This window comes from Salmo trutta, chromosome 2 (assembly GCF_901001165.1).
Source record: "Salmo trutta chromosome 2, fSalTru1.1, whole genome shotgun sequence".
Taxonomy (NCBI): Eukaryota; Metazoa; Chordata; class Actinopteri; order Salmoniformes; family Salmonidae; genus Salmo; species Salmo trutta.
The window spans coordinates 24551167-24571661 of record NC_042958.1 but is presented as its reverse complement, the minus strand read 5'-3'; the positions used below and the strand labels follow the sequence as shown (position 1 = coordinate 24571661).

Below are 20495 nucleotides of genomic sequence, written 5' to 3'. Positions count from 1 at the left end.
TGCCTGGCATCTGCCAATACTAATCAGCATAAATCTCCAGTCATTAATGGGACAAGCCTAGTCTGTACCCCATGCCATGTGTCCAGTAAAGATGTCCTTCTCTGAGAGGATGAAAGGATTTATGACAGCAAGGCCACAATACAGGGGAATACCAATGTGGGCCTTCTTTCCCATGGCAACAGTTAAAGCTTTCATCCTTGCTTTTCGTCTATCATTTTGTTTATTATATTATATATATTTTTTTACAAGTCTCGCACAAAAGCCATTTTAAAACTTGCCATGAATTATCCCTATTCAACACAAGTCATCATTCACCATGGTATCCAGCCAACATGACAATGTGAAGAAGATGCCACATGGACCCTCTATGTCCTTGGCAAGGATATACATTGAGACTAGCTTTGAAATGCTTTCCATTGTGCTTGAGAACTTAATACAGCAATTTAATGAGTAATCCTGTAGCTTGTTATTCTCCTGGAAGGACACCCAGCCAGCCACCAAAATATCTCAGCAATGCCAGGATGGTGGACATGCCTCTCTTAACGGGTGGGTAAGAATAACCCTTACAATGGGGCTCACTCCCATCTCCTGTTCTGTTGTCTGAGGACAGCGGTCGCTGGGACAGGGCAGACGTTGGGAAGAGACCAGCAGTAAGACAGGACTGACGTTGGTCTGACGTCAGGCACGGTCGACTCTACGGACTCTGGAGGTGTACGGACTCTGGAGACTCAAGAATTTGGGAAGATGTTCAGATTTGTATCAGTTGTGTTAGGAGAAACTATCCACCAGTTCTATCTGATCACCTGGAGCTGTCTGGCTGATGTAGATTCTAGAAGAGAGATTCATCTGTTAGAACTGGACTCTCGTGTCTAGTTAATCTGCTCACCTGGAGGTCACTGGCCCCTGTGGAACGATTTTTGCCCTGGTTTGGAGGCGGGTTAGGGTGGACAGTGTCCTGGTGATCTAGGAGGAGAAGAGGCTCAGACAGGCCTGGAGGGGGACAGCGTGGCTTCAGAGGGCCTTCCTCATCATCATCTGCTAACATGGGCAGACAGAGCGCTTCCGAGGTGGTCTTCATCTGTCTAAACCACAACGTAACGCTTGTAGGTGAGTATCTTTAGGATCTTTCACTGAGCGGAATGCAGACTGGATTTTTCATTGTAAGAGATTGTCAGTCAGAAAATATCAGAGAGAACGTCAGTTTGCTTTGCATATACGATTATGTATGTTTAATGCAGTTCTGTCAGTTCTGGAAGTTATATCCTTCCATTGGTTTGGTTTGATTTGACATCTGACAAGGGCTCATAGAATAGATCATCGGAAGGCCTTTGTCTGTCAGTCTGTCTAAGCTCAAACACAAGGGGAGAACTTTCCCCTATCTGTTAGGTATGAATGATTGAAAAATGTTTGGCCCATATAGGTAAAATAAGTGCAACTTACTCAACTCCCTGTCAGACAAAATTCAGTTTTAAAGTTTTATGTTTAGGGATTTTTTCCATTTAGAATATATTGATATTCCCCAAAATACCTAACAATTTTGATGAAAATGTACAGGCAAGATATATTTTCTTGGTAAACTTATAAACACATTTATTAGCAGTTAAAAAATAATTTAAGACTTTACCAGTCCTGCAATATGAAATTAAATTAAACTACGTGATTTCAACATATCTGTAGTATTTATTGCAAAATAAATAGCAAGTGTGAGTGGTTGTGATAAACTCTGACATTCTTTACTTCACCTTCACTGTCTTCCAGGGAAGATATGGTTGATCCTGATGATTTTACTGAGAATCCTGGTCCTGCTCTTTGCAGGATACCCCCTCTACCAAGATGAACAGGAACGCTTTGTGTGTAACACCATCCAGCCCGGCTGTGCTAACGTCTGCTACGACATCTTCGCTCCTATCTCTCTGTTCCGCTTCTGGCTTGTTCAGCTGCTCATTCTCTGTCTCCCGTACGTCATCTTCGTTATCTACGTCATCCATAAAGTCACATCACGCCTCACCATCGACACTACTGACCCCTCAGATAGAGTTAGAGCTGAACCGCTCTACCGGATCCAGCAGGAGTCATTCAGGAAGACGGCCCTGACCAAGACAGCTCTCCAGGCGCAGCATGGCAGGAGTCAGTGCTTCACAGGAGCATATACCCTCCATCTTCTGTTCAGGATACTGCTGGAGGCCGGGTTCGGGGTGGCCCACTACTACCTGTTTGGGTTCTATATCCCCAGGAGGTTCCTGTGCCAGCAGACTCCCTGCACCACTCAGGTAGACTGCTACATCTCCAGGCCCACGGAGAAGACCGTCATGCTTAACTTCATGCAGGGGGCCGGAGCCCTGTCGTTATTACTCAACGTGGCTGATCTCATCTGCGCCATCAAGCGCTCGGTAAGGCAGAAGACCAAGAGGAAGATGTTGGTGGAGAAGATGTACGAGGAGGAGCAGTACTATCTCCCGTCCAGCGGGGGGAGCAGAGGTGTGGAGGCTAACATCCCTCCACTTCCCCAGAACCTGGTGGTGGAACCTATAACCTTCCGGAAGAGAGGGGCCAGTAAGTCCAGCACCGCTGACCAGGGAGCCTATCCCCATCTGGGGGAGGCTGAGGACGCCTCTGCCCCTCGCTGTGGCTCTAGTTTCTCCTTGGGGCATCCAGACGCCAACACCAATGGGAACAACCTCTACCCTGCAGCCCAGGAGGAGGGCCCCGAGGCAGAGGGGAGCGAGGTGGCTCTGTGCCCTGTAGAGCCCATCGGGACACCCAGGTCCATCAGGGTTAGCAAACGCAGCCGCCTCAAACCGCCCCCGCCCCCACGACGGGACCTGTGCCCCCCAACGGCAACCGCTGCGGGCGTCCCTCCAGGAACAGCTGTGTGCACCAGGAGAGTGGGTCAGTACACCCTGGTAGAGATGACAGCCTCGGACTTGCAGTCCAACACCAGCGAGGGCCAGGAGAAGAGGTCTGAGTGGGTTTGATTGGACTGAGATGATGAGAGAGCTGCAGCTCTGAGGAGAGTGGTTTTATTTATTTCCATGATGGAGACTTGAGAACCAGTGTTGGGGAAGCTACTCTGAAAATATAGTTTACGAAGTTAACAATTACTTCACACTGAAATAACTTCATTATGCTACACTAAAGCGACCCTTAAAAATAGAATTAACTTAACTAAAGTTACCGTGAAAAAGTAGTTCACTACATCCAAACTACTTCATGATAAATCATATCTAAATATGAAGTCAGATGTTAACAGAATGTTTAATTTTTGCCTATTAAACACAAAAACGATGTTTCAAGTGAGAACTAGAAAGGTCTGATGCCAAAAAGAAAGGAAATGTTTGCCTACTTCAATAGTTAGCTACACCCCTACATGGCTAAAATGTAACACAATAAAACACTGCCAAGATGTGAATGTAGTTCAACTACCACCAAGCTACTGCAAAAGGTAGTTACATTACTAGTTGAACTAGATGTAGTTCACTACTCCCAAACGCTGGTGAGAATGTCAGGATCAAAACCACCTGCCTCTGTGGGATGTGGTGACAGATTCTTATGTGGCTAATACAGCAGCAACTGTTGGAGAAATGAAATCCTATAGGCCCACAGTGTGCTGTAAGACTGAAGTTCATTCTGACATTCAGACTACGCTTTCACGCCACGATAATTACATGAAATACGTATCTGTCATTTCTATCTGACCATGTGATAAATGCACATAGTTATGGTGTTATTATACCATCAGTGCGTTGGCATAAACTGTATAATGTATATTCTTTAAGGATGACGCAGAGACAAGATAATCCAGTCGTGGATACTGTCTTACTGCCAGGGACTCACTGCCTTAGTGCCTATCATTATAGCCGAGTGTCCTTCAGTAAAACCTTTCGTAAAAAGCTACAACTGTTCTGCCCACCTGTTCTCGCTGTCTACGTTAGATCCCCTATCACTGTCAGTAAACAAAGACAGGCCTTGACCTGTCCTGGCCCTGCCCCCAGCTAGGTCAAAGGTCAAAGATTACTGTAGAGCCTAGCTCTTAGCTCTGGGGTCAAGGTGGACATGTGCATACAGCCTGCGGATGGAGTTGTATTTGGATGGACACAAGGTCAGGTGGTCAGGTCGAGTTAAAAGACAATGACCCTGTAAGGTGCTACTCCTCCAGGCCAGGTTCTTCAGTAGGGAATGATATACCAGACCTGGCATCAAATAATATTCAAAATAATTTCAAATACTTTCTGTGCTTTATTGAGCTTGCCTGGCTTAATGGAACCAACAGAATAGTCCCAAAACTTCAAACCTTGTCCCTCTGGCATTTCAGGCAGGCTATTCAAAATTTGATTTAGAATAGAATTTGAACCCAGGTCTGGAGGATATACTTCCCCTCAGATATGAAGTATGGGCTTTGGCCCATCCACAGTTGGAATCTGACACAATTGGAATCTGTATTTATGGAGATAGATTGTCACTCTATTTCAAGGCCTCTGAGGGCTTCAGACATATACAGAGTCTGGAAATAGAGTGAGGTGGTGCAGGGTGTAACTCAACTGGACACTAATAGAGCTGCATCCCAAATGGAACCCTACTCCCTATACTTAGAATGTTTTTATTTAACCTTTATTTAACTAGGCAAGTCAGTTAAGAAAAAAATATTATTTTCAACGATGGCCTACCTCGGCCAAACCCTCCCCTAACCCAGACGGCGCTGGGCCAATTGTGCGCCGCCCTATGGGACTCCCGATCATGGCCGGTTGTGATACGGCCCGGGATCAAACCAGGGTCTGTAGTGACACCTCTAGCACTGAGATGCAGTGCCTTAGACCGCTGCGCCACTTGGGAGCCCTATATAGTGCACTATGGGGTAGGTCAAAAGTAGTGCACTAAATAGAGAATAGGGTTCCATTTGGGATGTAAACTTGATGTGGCCTACCTAGCTGTTTGCTCTTCAGTATGTCATTGTAGCATTTGTTTCACCTCAATGGTCAGATGAATTGGTGAGAGTCGGTGTGTGCACAGTGCAGTGTGCCAGTACTAGTAGCTGACTGTCAATCGTAGTATGTCATGAAAGAAGCATTTGATTCCTTTTACACATTGTAGAACCCTGTCAGAGCATTACTGTTTAATGTTTTATTAGCCTTTACCTTAGCTGACATGTCCTTTTGGTTTAAAATAGTTTTTGTTGAGATGTAATACATTTTTTTCTTCAAAGGTTATATTTCATTGTTTTGTTATACAATGATTTCGTTTCTAGGGCAAAGAATACAGTCATCATCATTGTGACTGTCAGATACAGGTCATAAGCACTTTATACGTATTTCTAAACATTTCTAAACATATATTTAACCAGTGACTAACCAACAAAGGATTGCACTGTATACCACCGCCCAGTTATAAATCATCCCCATAGATTGGGGTACAATCTGATTTGGCCATGGGGAGAACCTCTGTGTAAAGGGATAGCTCTTGATCTTGATTTGCCATTATGTCTCCTCCTATGGTCCCTTTGAAGGTGACAACAAAGCTTGCTCCTACCTCACGGAGTCTCTAACAACACTGTAATGTGAGTGAACTGAGCTCAGTGCCATAGGGCAATAGGCTCAACTCCTCTCTGGTGAGATGCTTGATGTCATATGATCTGTCTTCATCTAGTGTACTTGTTGCAGATAAATGAGTTCTGTGAAATAGGATGCAAAATTTAAAAAGTGTTTTATTTGTTTGTATTATATAAGAAACAGGCATTCAATTCCTTCTGTCTTCATCTACTTATTGCAGGTATCTGATCAACTTCTTTGAAATATGATGCTAGATTTTTTTAAATCGTTTTATTTGTTTGTATTAGCAAGAAAACAGACATTCAATCCCCTCTGTTTCATTGGTGTTGTGATTGGTTGGGTGAAATGGGTTTCGAGGCCATTCAATGGAATCAAAAGAGACTGAAGTGACTACTGCAGGTGATTTTGGGTCTCTACAGATGACTATTTATTACTGTGTTATAACTACTTTATTGTCCAGCCACATTCTTTCACATTGATTTCATAATATTTGTTTTATTATCTGTTTGCCATGGTCAACTGAAGAGCTATGCCCTGGCCTAGTATTTGTATCTTATAGTGTTTACACTGAAAGTCAGCTGACAAAAGTTTCTTAGAAATATCAAATCATGAGGTATCCTTTACTGAAACAAGGTCTGTGATAGAATGGAATAATGTTTGTTTTTTTGACAACATATAGAATTTGTTTGGATGTTTTCTTGAAACCCCAGTGCCCCCCAGTGGTATGAACCTAAAATGATTTTTTTCATTTAAAATCATACCAATTTGGTATCGCACCACCTCATAATACTTTCTTTATGATGATAAATATCAATGTTTATATAAATGTATATTTCATGAACTCTATGTGTTCAGTTCATTCAGTCTGAGTGAATGTTAGACATTGAGATAGACGCGTTGATTGACGATCAAAGCCTTTCTTCCTCAGCTTTCAGATTCAGATTCATATATATATATGAGTAGAATGAATGAGTAGGTGTGTCCAAACTTTTGACTGGTAATGTGTATATATATATATATATATATACACTGCTCAAAAAAATAAACACTAAAATAACACATCCTAGATCTGAATGAATGAAATAATCTTATTAAATACTTTTTTCTTTACATAGTTTAATGTGTTGACAACAAAATCACACAAAAATAATCAATGGAAATCCAATTTATCAACCCATGGAGGTCTGGATTTGGAGTCACACTCAAAATTAAAGTGGAAAACCACACTACAGGCTGATCCAACTTTGATGTAATTTCCTTCAAACAAGTCAAAATGAGGCTCAGTAGTGTGTGTGGCCTCCAGGTACCTGTATGACCTCCCTACAACGCCTGGGAATGCTCCTGATGAGGTGGCGGATGGTCTCCTGAGGGATCTCCTCCCAGACCTGGACTAAAGCATCCGCCAACTCCTGGACAGTCTGTGGTGCAACGTGGCGTTGGTGGATGGAGCGAGACATGATGTCCCAGATGTGCTCAATTGGATTCAGGTCTGGGGAACGGGCGGGCCAGTCCATAGCATCAATGCCTTCCTCTTGCAGGAACTGCTGACACACTCCAGCCACATGAGGTCTAGCATTGTCTTGCATTAGGAGGAACCCAGGGCCAACCGCACCAGCATATGGTCTCACAAGGGGTCTGAGGATCTCATCTCAGTACCTAATGGCAGTCAGGCTACCTCTGGCGAGCACATGGAGGGCTGTGCAGCCCCCCAAAGAAATGCCACCCCACACCATGACTGACCCACCGCCAAACCGGTCATGCTGGAGGATGTTGCAGGCAGCAGAACGTTCTCCACGGCGTCTCCAGACTCTGTCACGTCTGTCACATGTGCTCAGTGTGAACCTGCTTTCATCTGTGAAGAGCACAGGGCGCCAGTGGCGAATTTGCCAATCTTGGTGTTCTCTGGCAAATTCCAAACGTCCTGCACGGTGTTGGGCTGTAAGCACAACCCCCACCTGTGGACGTCGGGCCCTCATACCACCCTCATGGAGTCTGTTTCTGACCGTTTGAGCAGACACATGCACATTTGTGGCCTGCTGGAGGTCATTTTGCAGGGCTCTGGCAGTGCTCCTCCTGCTCCTCCTTGCACAAAGGCAGAGGTAGCGGTCCTGCTGCTGGGTTGTTGCCCTCCTACGGCCTCCTCCACGTCTCCTGATGCACTGGCCTGTCTCCTGGTAGCGCCTCCATGCTCTGGACACTACGCTGACAGACACAGCAAACCTTCTTGCCACAACTCGCATTGATGTGCCATCCTGGATGAGCTGCACTACCTGAGCCACTTGTGTGGGTTGTAGACTCCGTCTCATGCTACCACTAGAGTGAAAGCACCGCCAGCATTCAAAAGGGACCAAAACATCAGTCAGGAAGCATAGGAACTGAGAAGTGGTCTGTGGTCACCACCTGCAGAACCACTCCTTTATTGGGGGTGTCTTGCTAATTGCCTATAATTTCCACCTGTTGTCTATTCCATTTGCACAACAGCATGTGGAATTTATTGTCAATCAGTGTTGCTTCCTGAGTGGACAGTTTGATTTCACAGAAGTGTGATTGATTTGGAGTTACAATGTGTTGTTTAAGTGTTCCCTTTATTTTTTTGAGCAGTGTATATATATATATATACAGTACGCGTCAAAAGTTTGGACACACCTACTAATTCAAGGGTTTTTATTTATTTTTACTATTTTCTACTGTGGTAGCCATGCTAGTTAACTGTGCCTTGAATTTTAAATAAATCCCTGACATTGTCACCAGAAAAGCACCATCACACCTCCTCCATACTTCACTGTGGGAACCACACATGCGTTGATCATCCGTTCACCTACTCGGCATCTCACAAAGACACGACGGTTGAAACCAAAAATCTCAAAGGACAGATTTCCACTGTTCTAATGTCCATTGCTTGTGTTTCTTGGAACAAGCAAGTCTGTTCTTCTTATTGGTATCCTTTAGTAGGGGTTTCTTTGCAGCAATTGGACCATGAAGGCTTGACTCATGCATAACCCATAGTTGAGGTATCTCATGTAGTGTATACAGTTGGGCTGCAATCTGATGTGCAGTTAATTCTAATGAACTAATCCTTTTCAGAAGAGGTTACTCTGGGTCTTCTTTTCCTGTGGTGGTCCTCTTGAGAGCCAGTTTCATCATAGCGCTTGATGTTTTTTGCTTCTGCACTTGAAGAAACTTTCAAAGTTCTTGAAATTATCCGGGTTGACTGACCTTCATGTCTTACCAACCCTTTGTAAACTTTTGGAAAAAATGGTGTTTGACCAGATACAATGCTATTTCACAGTAAACAAATTGACAACAGAATTTCAGCATGCTTATAGGGAAGGACACTCAACAAGCACAGCACTTATGCAAGTGACTGATGATTGGCTGAGAGAAATTGATGATAAAATAATTGTGGGGGGTGTCTTGTTAGACTTCAGTGCAGCTTTTGACTGTCGATCATAGTCTGCTGCTGGAAAAACACATGTGTTATGGCTTTACACCCCATGCTATAATGTGGATAAAGTGTTACTTGTCTAACAGAACACAGAGTGTGTTCTTTAATGGAAGCCTCTCAAATATAATCCAGTTAGAATAAGGAATTCCCCAGGGTAGCTGTTTAGGCCCCTTGTTTTTTTCTATTTTTACTAATGACATGCCACTAACTTTGAGTAAAGCCAGTGTCTATGTATGCGGATGACTCAACACTATACATGTCAGCTACTACAGCGACTGAAATGACTACAACACTCAACAAAGAGCTGCAATTAGTTTCAGAGTGGGTGGCAAGGAATAAGTTAGCCCTAAATATTTCTAAAACTAAAAGCATTGTATTTGGAACAAAACACTCACTAAACCCTAAATCTCAACTAAATCTTATAATAAATAATGTGGAAATTGAGCAAGTTGAGATGACTAAACTGCTTGGAGTAACCCTAGGTTGTAAATTGTCATGGTCAAAACATATTGATGCAGTAGTAGCTAAGATGGGGAGAAGTCTGTCTATAATAAAGCGATGTTCTACCTTCTTAACAACACTATCAACAAGGCAGGTCCCACAGGCCCTAGTTTTGTCGCACCTTGACTACTGTTCAGTCGTGTGGTCAGGTGCCAAAAAAAGGACTTAGGAAAATTGCAATTGTCTCAGAATAGGGCAGCACAGCTGCCACAATAGGTCTCTTCACAGTCCCCAAGTCCAGAACAGACTATGGGAGGCACACAGTACTACATAGAGCTATGACTAGATGGAACACAATTACACATCAAGTAACTAATGCCAGCAGTAAAATTAGATTTAAAAAACAGATTAAAAAAACACCTTATGGAACAGCGGGTACTGTGAAGCAACACAAACATTGACACATGCACACACACACACACACACACACACACACACACACACACACACACGATAACATACGCACTATACATACACATGGATTTAGTGCTGTAGATATGTGGTAGTAGTGGAGTAGGGCCTGAGGGCACACAGTGTGTTGTGAATGGATTGTAATGTTTTTAAAATTGTATAAACTGTCCAGGAAGAGTAGCTGCTGCTTTGGCAGCAACTAATGGGGTTCCATAATAAATACAAATACAAATGATGTGGTAGTTTTTTTGGTGGGAGAGAGGAGGGGAGGATGGGGTGGGAGAAAAGAGAATAACCTATTAGGAGAAAGGATGAGAGAAAAGGAAGGTTACATCGAGCACCGCTCATCCTCCAGCCACGAAGGAGTGTCTTGTCTCCACATGTGGATTTTATACTGTAGGTACTGTCCTAACCGGTAGTCTTTATACTGTACGTACTGTCCTAACCAGTAGTCTTTATACTGTAGGTACTGTCCTAACCTGTAGTCTTTATACTGAAGGTACTGTCCTAACCGGTAGTCTTTATACTGAAGGTACTGTCCTAACCTGTAGTCTTTATACTGTAGGTACTGTCCTAACCGATAGTCTTTATACTGTACGTGCTGTCCTAACCGATAGTCTTTATACTGTAGGTACTGTCCTAACCGGTAGTCTTTATACTGTATGTACTGTCCTAAGCAGTAGTCTTAATACTGAAGGTACTGTCCTAACCTGTAGTCTTTATACTGTACGTACTGTCCTAACCTGTAGTCTTTATACTGAAGGTACTGTCCTAACCTGTAGTCTTTATACTGCAGGTACTGTCCTAACCAGTAGTCTTTATACTGTAGGTACTGTCCTTAGCGGTAGTCTTTATACTGTAGGTACTGTCCTAACATGTAGTCTTTATACTGTAGGTACTGTCCTAACCTGTAGTCTTTATACTGCAGGTACTGTCCTAACATGTAGTCTTTATACTGTAGGTACTGTCCTAACATGTAGTATTTTTATACTGTAGGTACTGTCCTAACCAGTAGTCTTTATACTGTAGGTACTGCCCTTAGCGATAGTCTTTATACTGTAGGTACTGTCCTAACATGTAGTCTTTATACTGTAGGTACTGTCCTAACCAGTAGTCTTTATACTGTAGGTACTGTGCTTAGCGATAGTCTTTATACTGTAGGTACTGTCCTAACCGGTAATCTTTATACTGCAGGTATTGTCCTAACCTGTAGTCTTTATATTGTAGGTACTTTGCTTATTTGAGCTGCTCTTGCCATAATATGGACTTGGTATCTTACCAAATAGGACTATCTACTTTTTTGGTTACTATTGGATTCCATATGTGTTATTTCATAGTTCTGATGTCTTCACTATTATTCTACAATGTAGAAAGTAGTAAAAAATGTAGAAAAACCCTTGAATGAGTAGGTGTGTCCAAACTTTTGATTGGTACTGTATATATGAACACTTGGCCATACGGTCTGTTCACAGTTAGGCATTCCCCTGCAAGATGGTATGAGATGTATTCTCCATGTAGCATGTCTCCCCTCCTGAATATCATAGTGGTCCGACTATAAACTGTCCATTGTGGAAGAATGTCTGGGAAATAGCTCAGTCCTTTAGATAAAAGGAGAACTTTTCCTTTTGTGTGTGTGTCAGCCACAGGGGGCCCGAGGGAAAGGAGCACTGTGTTCCTCCTTGCCGTGTGGGGACAAGGGGGTTGCATGGGAACTCTTGAGAGGCAGGATGTTGTACAGACCATTCTTCCTCTGCATGGTCATTGTTGTCATGCTAACATGACATCTTTGTCACACACAATAACAGTTCTGGCTCTGCTGACACCTGTCCTTAAGTTAGAGGTACTGTAAAGACAAACTTCTTAATTGGACTGGCGGACAGTCGGACCACTTGTCAAGTGGTCTTTGAAGTTTAAATGGCTTAATTGGATCAGAGGATACTTTGAAGAAATTATGTCACAATGATAGAATTTCCCATTTGGGAAAAACAACTGGGTGTGGCAGGTGGTAGAGTCAGGGGTGGGGGAAGCCTGTCTTCTAGTCTTTTTCAAAATCATAAAGCAACTTTAATCCCAAGCCCAACTGTAACAGTTTCTGTGACGTTTATATCCCTCGTGGTGTAACTCCAAAATCGGAGAGAACACAGATGTCGCTGAGCTCTTTATTTCTCAACATCTGCGTTTTAAACAGGCCTGTTGGGAATATGAGCATAAAACCAGTCTGGGGTCATGAACCCTCCCATTCTATATGAGCAAGTCACAGAGCACTAGGGTCAGGGCATGCTCTATCTCATACAGTAGATGTAGTCATACACTCGGATACACAGCTGTGGGGTCTTTTTATTATGTTGTAAATGTTGTCGTCTTCACTGTAAATGGAAGGGACAGGGCGGCAGGTAGCCTAGCGGTTAAGAGCAGTGAGCCAGTAACCGAAAGGTTGCTGGTTCGAATCCCTGAACCGACTACGTGAAATATCTGTCTGTGCCCTTGAGCAAGGCGCTTAACCTTAATTGCTACTGTAAGTCACTCAGGATAAGAGTGTTTGCTAAATGACCCCAAAAATATAATAATGAAAAAAAATATCCAAATAAGTATTCAACAAAGCTGTGGTATAGTCACAGATCACTGTGTGGAAATATTAATCCCATGCCTAATTACATTTGTGTCCCTTTACTCTTTTGTGATTTTCGCACACCACAACGTGTTGATTGGGGTTGGTGACATATAGGCTGATTATAGCCAAGAGACCAGTTTTGATTTCTGGCTAGCAAATGATCGGAGGTGTGTGTCAGAGTTGCTGTGTGTCCTCCATCCTCACTAAGGCTTTGTACTGATGTATAGGCCTACTCAACTCCACATCTCCCCTCACGCACTAGGAGATGAAAAGGCTGTGTGTGTGTGTGTGTGAATGTGCGTGCGTGCGCTTGCTTGCGCTAGCGATCGATTGCGTTTAATAAGCATAACCTGGCTCTGACCCTCTGCAGTCCTCTGTGTTGCTCCTTCATCAAACACTGGGATGAATATTTAACGGCCTAGCCATGTCAGAATGCATGCATCTCTTAACACGTACGGCAGGAAAAGGAACAACATAAAGGCTCCGAATGCTTCGCTTCACTGCAGCCACTGATTAGGAAATCAGACAAGTCAATCGCTGCAATGCAATGGGAGGTTGTTTCTTGCCTCGCTGCACAAAGCTAGAGGATTCAAGATGAGTTCTTTAATCTTTAATCTTGTTGGTGAGGATTTCACTCTGTTAATAGTTGATATTAGGTGGAAGGATAGGCTAGCTACGTTCTTCTCTGTCTGATACCACAGTGGTGATACATTGTAGGCTATTTACACACTGTATATAGATTGTTTTATATTGTGTTATTGACTGTACGTTTGTTTATGTGTAACTCTGTGTTGTTGTTTGTGTCACACTGCTTTGCTTTATCTTGGCCAGGTTGCAGTTGTAAATGAGAACTTGTTCTCAATTGGCCTAACTGGTTAAATAAAGGTGAAATAAAATAAAAATAAATGTGTCTATTATTCTGAGTAGAACACAAAGGTTATTTCCACCAAAAAACACATGCATGCTTTAATAAATACAGATTTGAAATGGATTCAGGTAGCAATCCAATGTGTGAAGAAAAGCGTCATCTCACAAAACAAAAGGGAACTATATGGAATCCGTAATCTGGTTTTCAGCAACCAGAGCCCAGTGTGTGCGGGTCATAAGGCCAGAGTGGACAGCCATTTGGCCTTTTGGAGTCACTTCTGATTACGATGCGAAGCTCATCTTAACGACACTCCCAGGGAGTCGAAGGGTTCAGGTTTTACTTTCTTAGATAACATCCCCAGATTTGGGTTACGATCCTCTTAAGAAACAGACGGCTCTCCGATAATTACATCTTGTGACAATCAGCCAAGCCAGGGCTTGCCCCATTGCCCCGAACCGCCCGCTTGCTCAATAGACGTACGTGTTAAGAGGAAATCAGATGCACAGCTTTCTTTTTACCACTAGGTGGGAGTATGAAATCATGTCTGCGTCAACAAGGAGTGTTTTTTAAATTAAACTGTATAGACCTAAATCACCCCTGCAGGATAAGTTTGGCCAACTTCATGTGCGTAAAGTTGATAGTAACACAAATTAATAATTATTTCCTCAAAACTGATAGTTGAAGCTCCAGGTCAGAGCACAGATCCAGGTAAATGAAAACAAAAAGTGTCATAACTTTGTAATAACAGTTTTATAGCTGTAGGCTTAGTTGTTAGTTAATAGGCCTATCTTCGTTCCAGACATTCTGTTATGGACACACCTCATTTATGTCCAGTGTTTTTACTCACAGAAGTTAGCTTAAAAACACTCAATTGACACCTCTGTCCATTGCATGGATCTTCATCCAAATAACGCTTAGCCGGGCCACAAAACATATAAGAGCCTTGAAAAATACCTCAAATATCAGAGGATCACATTCACATTTTACATTTTGCTGAAAAAATGGAGCACCTTTTATGTGGGGTTATATTGTATCATCTTATGCCGATGCATTGGGGTTACTTGGACACAAAGATACATTTGCTGCGAAAACGTCTGTCCCGGGGCGTCCTATGATGTGAACAGACCAGCTGTGGAGCATTCACTGCCATTTCAATATCATGTCAAAACCCTACGGTCTTAATAATAGGCTACATAGAGAGTTGAGACAGAGATGTTTTGATTCAGCTTTATAAAATGGGAAGAGTTGCAGCTTCAGCAGGTCTGCTCTGACAAACCAAAGCGAGAGAGGAGCCCTAAAGTTCTTTTAATTCAATAACGGCGTCCATCAAAGCAACAACAGCCGCGCAAATTGGACATTATGGGATCCTTGGCGCATCTGACGGACACTTCTAACTACATGTCACCTTTATTCTCTGCCATTAAAAAGCGAGATCAAAGTCTCCGACAGATGAAAAGAATCCGTTCCCTACATTTAAACTCTATTCAACTTGGTCCTCTTTTAATCAATTAAGTAGCGGGCCTATGCAAGCATGTGAAGAGTTCGAACCATTATGGAGAGAGGATGCTTCAACTCAACCCCTGCCTCTAATTACGAGGCCGATGGTTAAAAAAGGGTTCTCTTTGCTGCTCAGATTCACAAAAGCATCTATTACAGCGGTCTTCAACCTGGTGACTGACTGACCGCAAGGAACCACCAAGTACCGAGTACCAGTAGGGAGTGATTTGTAGCAGAATCAAATAGCTTTAGAAAAGTTACACGGAAGTTTAACATTTATCAAAATGTTTATTTTTATTGTCAAAATAAAAGTCATATTTGCTTTTTCACAAAGAGACATCTTCTACACTTTATACACATTTACAATAGCTTATACATTTTCTTTTATACAGAATTTACAAGTTTGTACATAACCATTATATAAATACATTTTTTATAATAAAAAAAATGACACGTATAATATTTGGGCACTATTAAGGCTTAATTTAAACCATCTTTGATATTGTTCTGATTGATTTATACAATTATATCTGACTGGCACTATGTTAAGGTTATCAATCAGTCCTTATAGGGTTATGAACTAAATGTTTCTTTGCGTAAAAAGAAAGAACACATAATGCCCATGTGGCCAGAAAGGTCAGTCTGCGCGTTCTATACATGTGAATGGGTAGGAATTAACTCTTGTTAATGCCAGGTAGGCTACAATGTTATAACCAGTTCTTCAACAGTATGTTAAAATGCTAACGGGTATAAAAAGAGTGCTAGCCAAGCTCCGGAACAATTAGCCCATTAGTCCATCCATGGGTTTCTTTTTAAACCTGTGACAATGGCATCTGCTTTGGGCAAGATACAGAGCTGGCAGTACCCGATCTCCAGGTTAGTCCTGTGCTCACGTCACTATACATTGAGCCACTGGTGCCTTTGCTACCCCAACAGCAGCGCGTGCAGAAGGTCCTCCATGATTCCAGGGTCTTCCCCGACCATATCCACACGCCGGACGTGATGCCCACCAAAAGGCACATAAAGTACTTTAACATGAAGACAGCATAGTCCGGCTTGTTCTGTTCATGCTCCAACAAACAGGAGCAGTTGTGGGTTATCTCCCAACTCTGTCTGTTGTGCTGCTCATAGAAGTAACAGGCCACTATAATAGTGGCAGGTACGGTGTACAACACTGTGAATATCCCTATCCTTATCATCAACTTCTCCAGCTTGTCTGTTTTGGTGCCACCCTGTTTGATGACGCTGCGTATCCTGAACAGGGACACAAACCCGGCCAGGAGGAACATAGTGCCGATAAATAAATATATGACCAGGGGGGCCAACACGAACCCTCTCAGATTGTCCAAGTTTTGATTGCCAACGTAGCAGATTCCAGCCACCGAGTCCCCGTCCACAGAGCTGAGGGCCAAAACAGCAATAGATTTCATACTAGGGATAAGCCAAGCAGCCAGGTGAAAATATTGGGAGTAACTGGCTATGGCTTCGTTTCCCCATTTCATCCCAGCTGCCAGGAACCATGTCAAAGAGAGAATGACCCACCAGATAGAACTGGCCATGCCGAAGAAATAAATCAAAAGAAACACAACAGTACAGAGTGCAGGGCCAGTGGTCTCATAGTGAATGTGTTCCACGTCATACTCCCGGTTGCAGGCCACCTTTTCGTGTCCAGCGATTAGTCTGACGATATACCCGATGGAAACAAACATGTAACAGGCGGAGAGGAAAATAATGGGTCTCTCTGGGTACTTGAACCGCTCCATGTCTATGAGAAAAGTGGCAACCGTTGCGAACGTGGACACAAAACATAACACGGACCACAGACCTATCCAGAACGCGGTAAACGTTCTCTCGTCTTGCGTAAAATAGGGGTTATGGCAGGGCATGGCGCAGTTTAAAAGCTGCCCGGTCTTCACCCGGTTGTAGAGGTGATGCCGGTCCGTGTTTACCGGGACCATGGGCGAAAGACACTTGCACTGCGGCTCGCAGGGAGCCGGCGGTTTGTATTTACCGGGAACACCGGGTCGATTATGTCCTTTGTTGTTTTTATTAGGGTTAAACGCCTTACCCGGATAGTTGGTGGGCTTAGAAAGGACCGGTGAAACTGTGGTCGAGTGAGTCCTATTGTAGTCCATACATAACATCTCCGGATTGCCTTGAACCGGTAGCGAGTCACATTTCATTCTGTCTGGCCAGGGGAAACCATACTGCCTCATAAGAGGCGCGCAGCCTGCCTTCGCTCTCTCGCAGACGCTCCGGCACGGTGGCAGTGGTTTCTTATAGTCCTCTAGGCAAATAGGAGTGTACATGCTGCAAAGAAAGAACTTGAGGTCCGGCGAGCACTGGATTTCAACCAGAGGCCAGAACTGGTGTACCTCCAAACCCGCCTCGTCCTGGGTGTCGTGGTTGAACTGGTTGGGCATGTAGGTATAGTTGTAGCCGATCCCCTTGCACAGAGGCACGGCAATCTCTTGGCAGGTGATCTCCTTCGCCGTGGTGCCGCTGGATCTCGGTAAAATAGCAAGTGCGAGAAGCAGGTATATCCCCAACAGGTAGCACTCCATCCTTTATCGGATCCCTCTCCTCTGTTGATAAAACAGCAGTACAGTAATCCTCCTCTGCTTGCTCCTGTCTCTTGCCAGAGCCTGCGCAATCCAATTAGATCGTGTACAGTGAACCCATCTCGCTTACTCTTTTGGCACGGAGTTGCAAGCAATTTGCAAACCGTGTATACTTTCAGAGGAGGATCGGGAGGAGAAAATATAGCCTTCAGGCGAGCAGGAGCAGTCAAGATGGCTGAGGACTGAGGAGAAGCGAGAGATGCAGAACACCCGGCTTTATTCCCTTGTAAAAACAAAGAAGGGTGCTGTGGTTATCCTGCAGCTTATCCTCGACCAAGGCTATTTCCCCTCAATTGGTTTGCATGCTCCGTTTAAAACAATTATAGAAGTTTAAAATTCGTGGCTACTGTTTCTCGAAAAGCAGTGGCTACATTCGTTGTGTGTGTTCTATGTTCTATTGCCCATACAATTCGTGGTGCCACGGCCGCCACGTTCAGTATTTATATTGGAGACGTGAAGTCCTTCCCCCATGCTCCGTTGACTAATCAGACAGCAGGGGCGGGACTTTGGGATAAGTCAATCAAGTTTTCTTAGAGCGTTTTGTTTAATAGCCTTAGTTTGTTTTTCAGTTGCCTACGGTAATGTTTGACCAATTCCATTATAAATGCAATGGAGTGTTCGTGACGTGTAACACAAGGCGTAAAGGGAGGTGATTATTGAATAGGTTTACCAGATGTAGAATAGAAACGCCATAATAGTAACACAGTAGTAACACAGTATTGATCACATTTATATAGGCTACTGTAATTTGTATGAAGCTACAATGAAAAGTAGCCAGTAGCCACGCTAAAAGTGAAAATGCACATTTAATGCACAAGGTATTTTCATTTTATACCTTTGTCGATTTTCAGTTTTTTTAAAAATTCACTATTGACACATAAAAATACTGTGTTCAAAATAATTAAAATACCACTACGACCCATAATGGAATGGGAGCTCTTCTTCAGCAGGTTCGTTTGCGCATGATAGGGCTGTGCAGGGGGTTGTCTGTCTGTGAGAAAGGGGTATTTATTGATTAATTGAGGTGCTGATGTTTTGTTTAGCGGTTGTATAGGGCTCACGCAGGGGAGGTAATTGCGTGAACGCCAAGAACAAGCACCACAGTTTGTAAAACACTGGCAGAGCACAACATACCCCCTGCTTCCAACTAGTCCAGTCCAGTTTACTCTTTGTAAAGTGATGGTGTAGTTTGCTTAAATTAACTTACAGCCTACTGCAATAAACAATTACTACTTTGTTTCATGACAATTCAGTTTTTTGGACATAAGCTACCCTGATTGGTGTCGAGCTTTGTTTAGGCAATACATTAATTAAACATTATATGTTAATGTGATAAACAATGGATAAAATCAATGCATTTTTACAAAACATATTAAAGGTGTAATACTATGTTTATAAATAGCCAATGGCTCGTCTGCCCTAGCCATATAGCCTACCCCTGGCTCTGTCCTTTAGTATCTGTTAGTGTTGAATGCTTGCAGAACTAAAAACAAAGCCTGTTAATGCAGAGTGGTTAAAAGGCTGACAACAGGTGTTTGGTTTCTGAACGGACCATTATGAAACAAACTAGCAGAGAGCAAGCAGATGACTATCAGAATCACTTACACTGTGACAGGGTATTACTGCTGAACACATATTAATTAACATGGAGACGGGGGCTATGTGTGTTCCCTCCATCCACCAACTGGACCCTCACCACTCTGGTCCATGATTTCATCCCAAATGGCACCCGATTCCCTTTATAGTGCACTACTTTTGACCAATGCCCTACAGGACCTGGCCAACAGTAGTGCAGTGTATAGGGAATAGGGTGCCATTTGATACAACCCACATCCGCAGACTAAATCCAGAGTTGGGTTACTCACAGCTCCAGCATTCCAAGTTTGAAAGGGTAGAAATTTGATTACTGCATCTGTTCAGAACTTTATTATTTTCAATTTACTTCTGAGACTCTCGGGTGTTGTGGTTGGGTTCCATGCTTCCCTTATTCCTTTATACTGCACTTCCCGCATTTGTGCTCAAAGACCCAGTGTAGCAGACCCAGTGTAGCAGACCCAGTGTGGCAGACCCAGTGTAGCAGACCCAGTGTGGCAGACCCAGCGTAGCAGACCCAGTGTAGCAGACCCAGTGTGGCAGACCCAGTGTAGCAGACCCAGTGTAGCAGACCCAGTGTAGCAGACCCAGTGTAGCAGACCCAGCGTAGCAGACCCAGTGTGGCAGACCCAGTGTGGCAGACCCAGTGTAGCAGACCCAGTGTAGCAGACCCAGTGTAGCAGACCCAGTGTAGCAGACCCAGTGTGGCAGACCCAGCGTAGCAGACCCAGCGTAGCAGACCCAGTGTAGCAGACCCAGTGTAGCAGACCCAGCGTAGCAGACCCAGCGTAGCAGACCCAGTGTAGCAGACCCAGCGTAGCAGACCCAGTGTAGCAGACCCAGTGTAGCAGACCCAGCGTAGCAGACCCAGTGTAGCAGACCCAGTGTAGCAGACCCAGTGTAGCAGACCCAGTGTAGCAGACCCAGCGTAGCAGACCCAGTGTAGCAGACCCAGTGTAGCAGACCCAGTGTGGCAGACCCAGTGTAGCAGACCCAGTGTAGCAGACCCAGTGTAGCAGACCCAGTGTAGCAGACCCAGCGTAGCAGACCCAGCGTAGCAGACCCAGCGTAGCAGACCCAGTGTAGCAGACCCAGTGTAGCAGACCCAGCGTAGCAGACCCAGTGTAGCAGACCCAGCGTAGCAGACCCAGTGTAGCAGACCCAGCGTAGCTACCAGTGTGGCAGACCCAGCGAAGCAAACCCAGTGTAGCAGACCCAGCGTAGCAGACCCAGTGTGGCAGACCCAGTGTAGCAGACCCAGTGTAGCAGACCCAGCGTAGCAGACCCAGTGTGGCAGACCCAGTGTGGCAGACCCAGCGTAGCAGACCCAGTGTAGCACCCAGTGTGGCAGACCCAGTGTAGCAGACCCAGTGTAGCACCCAGTGTGGCAGACCCAGCGTAGCAG

The 20495-nt window shown here is 44.0% G+C and overlaps 2 protein-coding genes across 2 annotated transcripts; one reads left to right on the top strand and one right to left on the bottom strand.

The window, feature by feature from the left end:
• Positions 1 to 1043: 1043 nt before the first annotated feature.
• On the top strand, positions 1044 to 2975 carry gjd4 (gap junction protein delta 4). The gene is made up of 2 exons (XM_029691236.1): positions 1044 to 1107; positions 1759 to 2975. Exons 1-2 carry the CDS (start codon positions 1044 to 1046, stop codon positions 2973 to 2975), a joined length of 1281 nt encoding a protein of 426 aa, XP_029547096.1.
• A 12169-nt stretch (positions 2976 to 15144) lies between these two features.
• fzd8a (frizzled class receptor 8a) lies at positions 15145 to 17895 on the bottom strand. Its single transcript, XM_029699217.1, has one exon. The coding sequence runs from the start codon at positions 17438 to 17440 to the stop codon at positions 15689 to 15691; it is 1752 nt and encodes a 583-aa protein (XP_029555077.1). The 5' UTR covers positions 17441 to 17895; the 3' UTR covers positions 15145 to 15688.
• Between the last annotated feature and the right edge of the window lie 2600 nt (positions 17896 to 20495).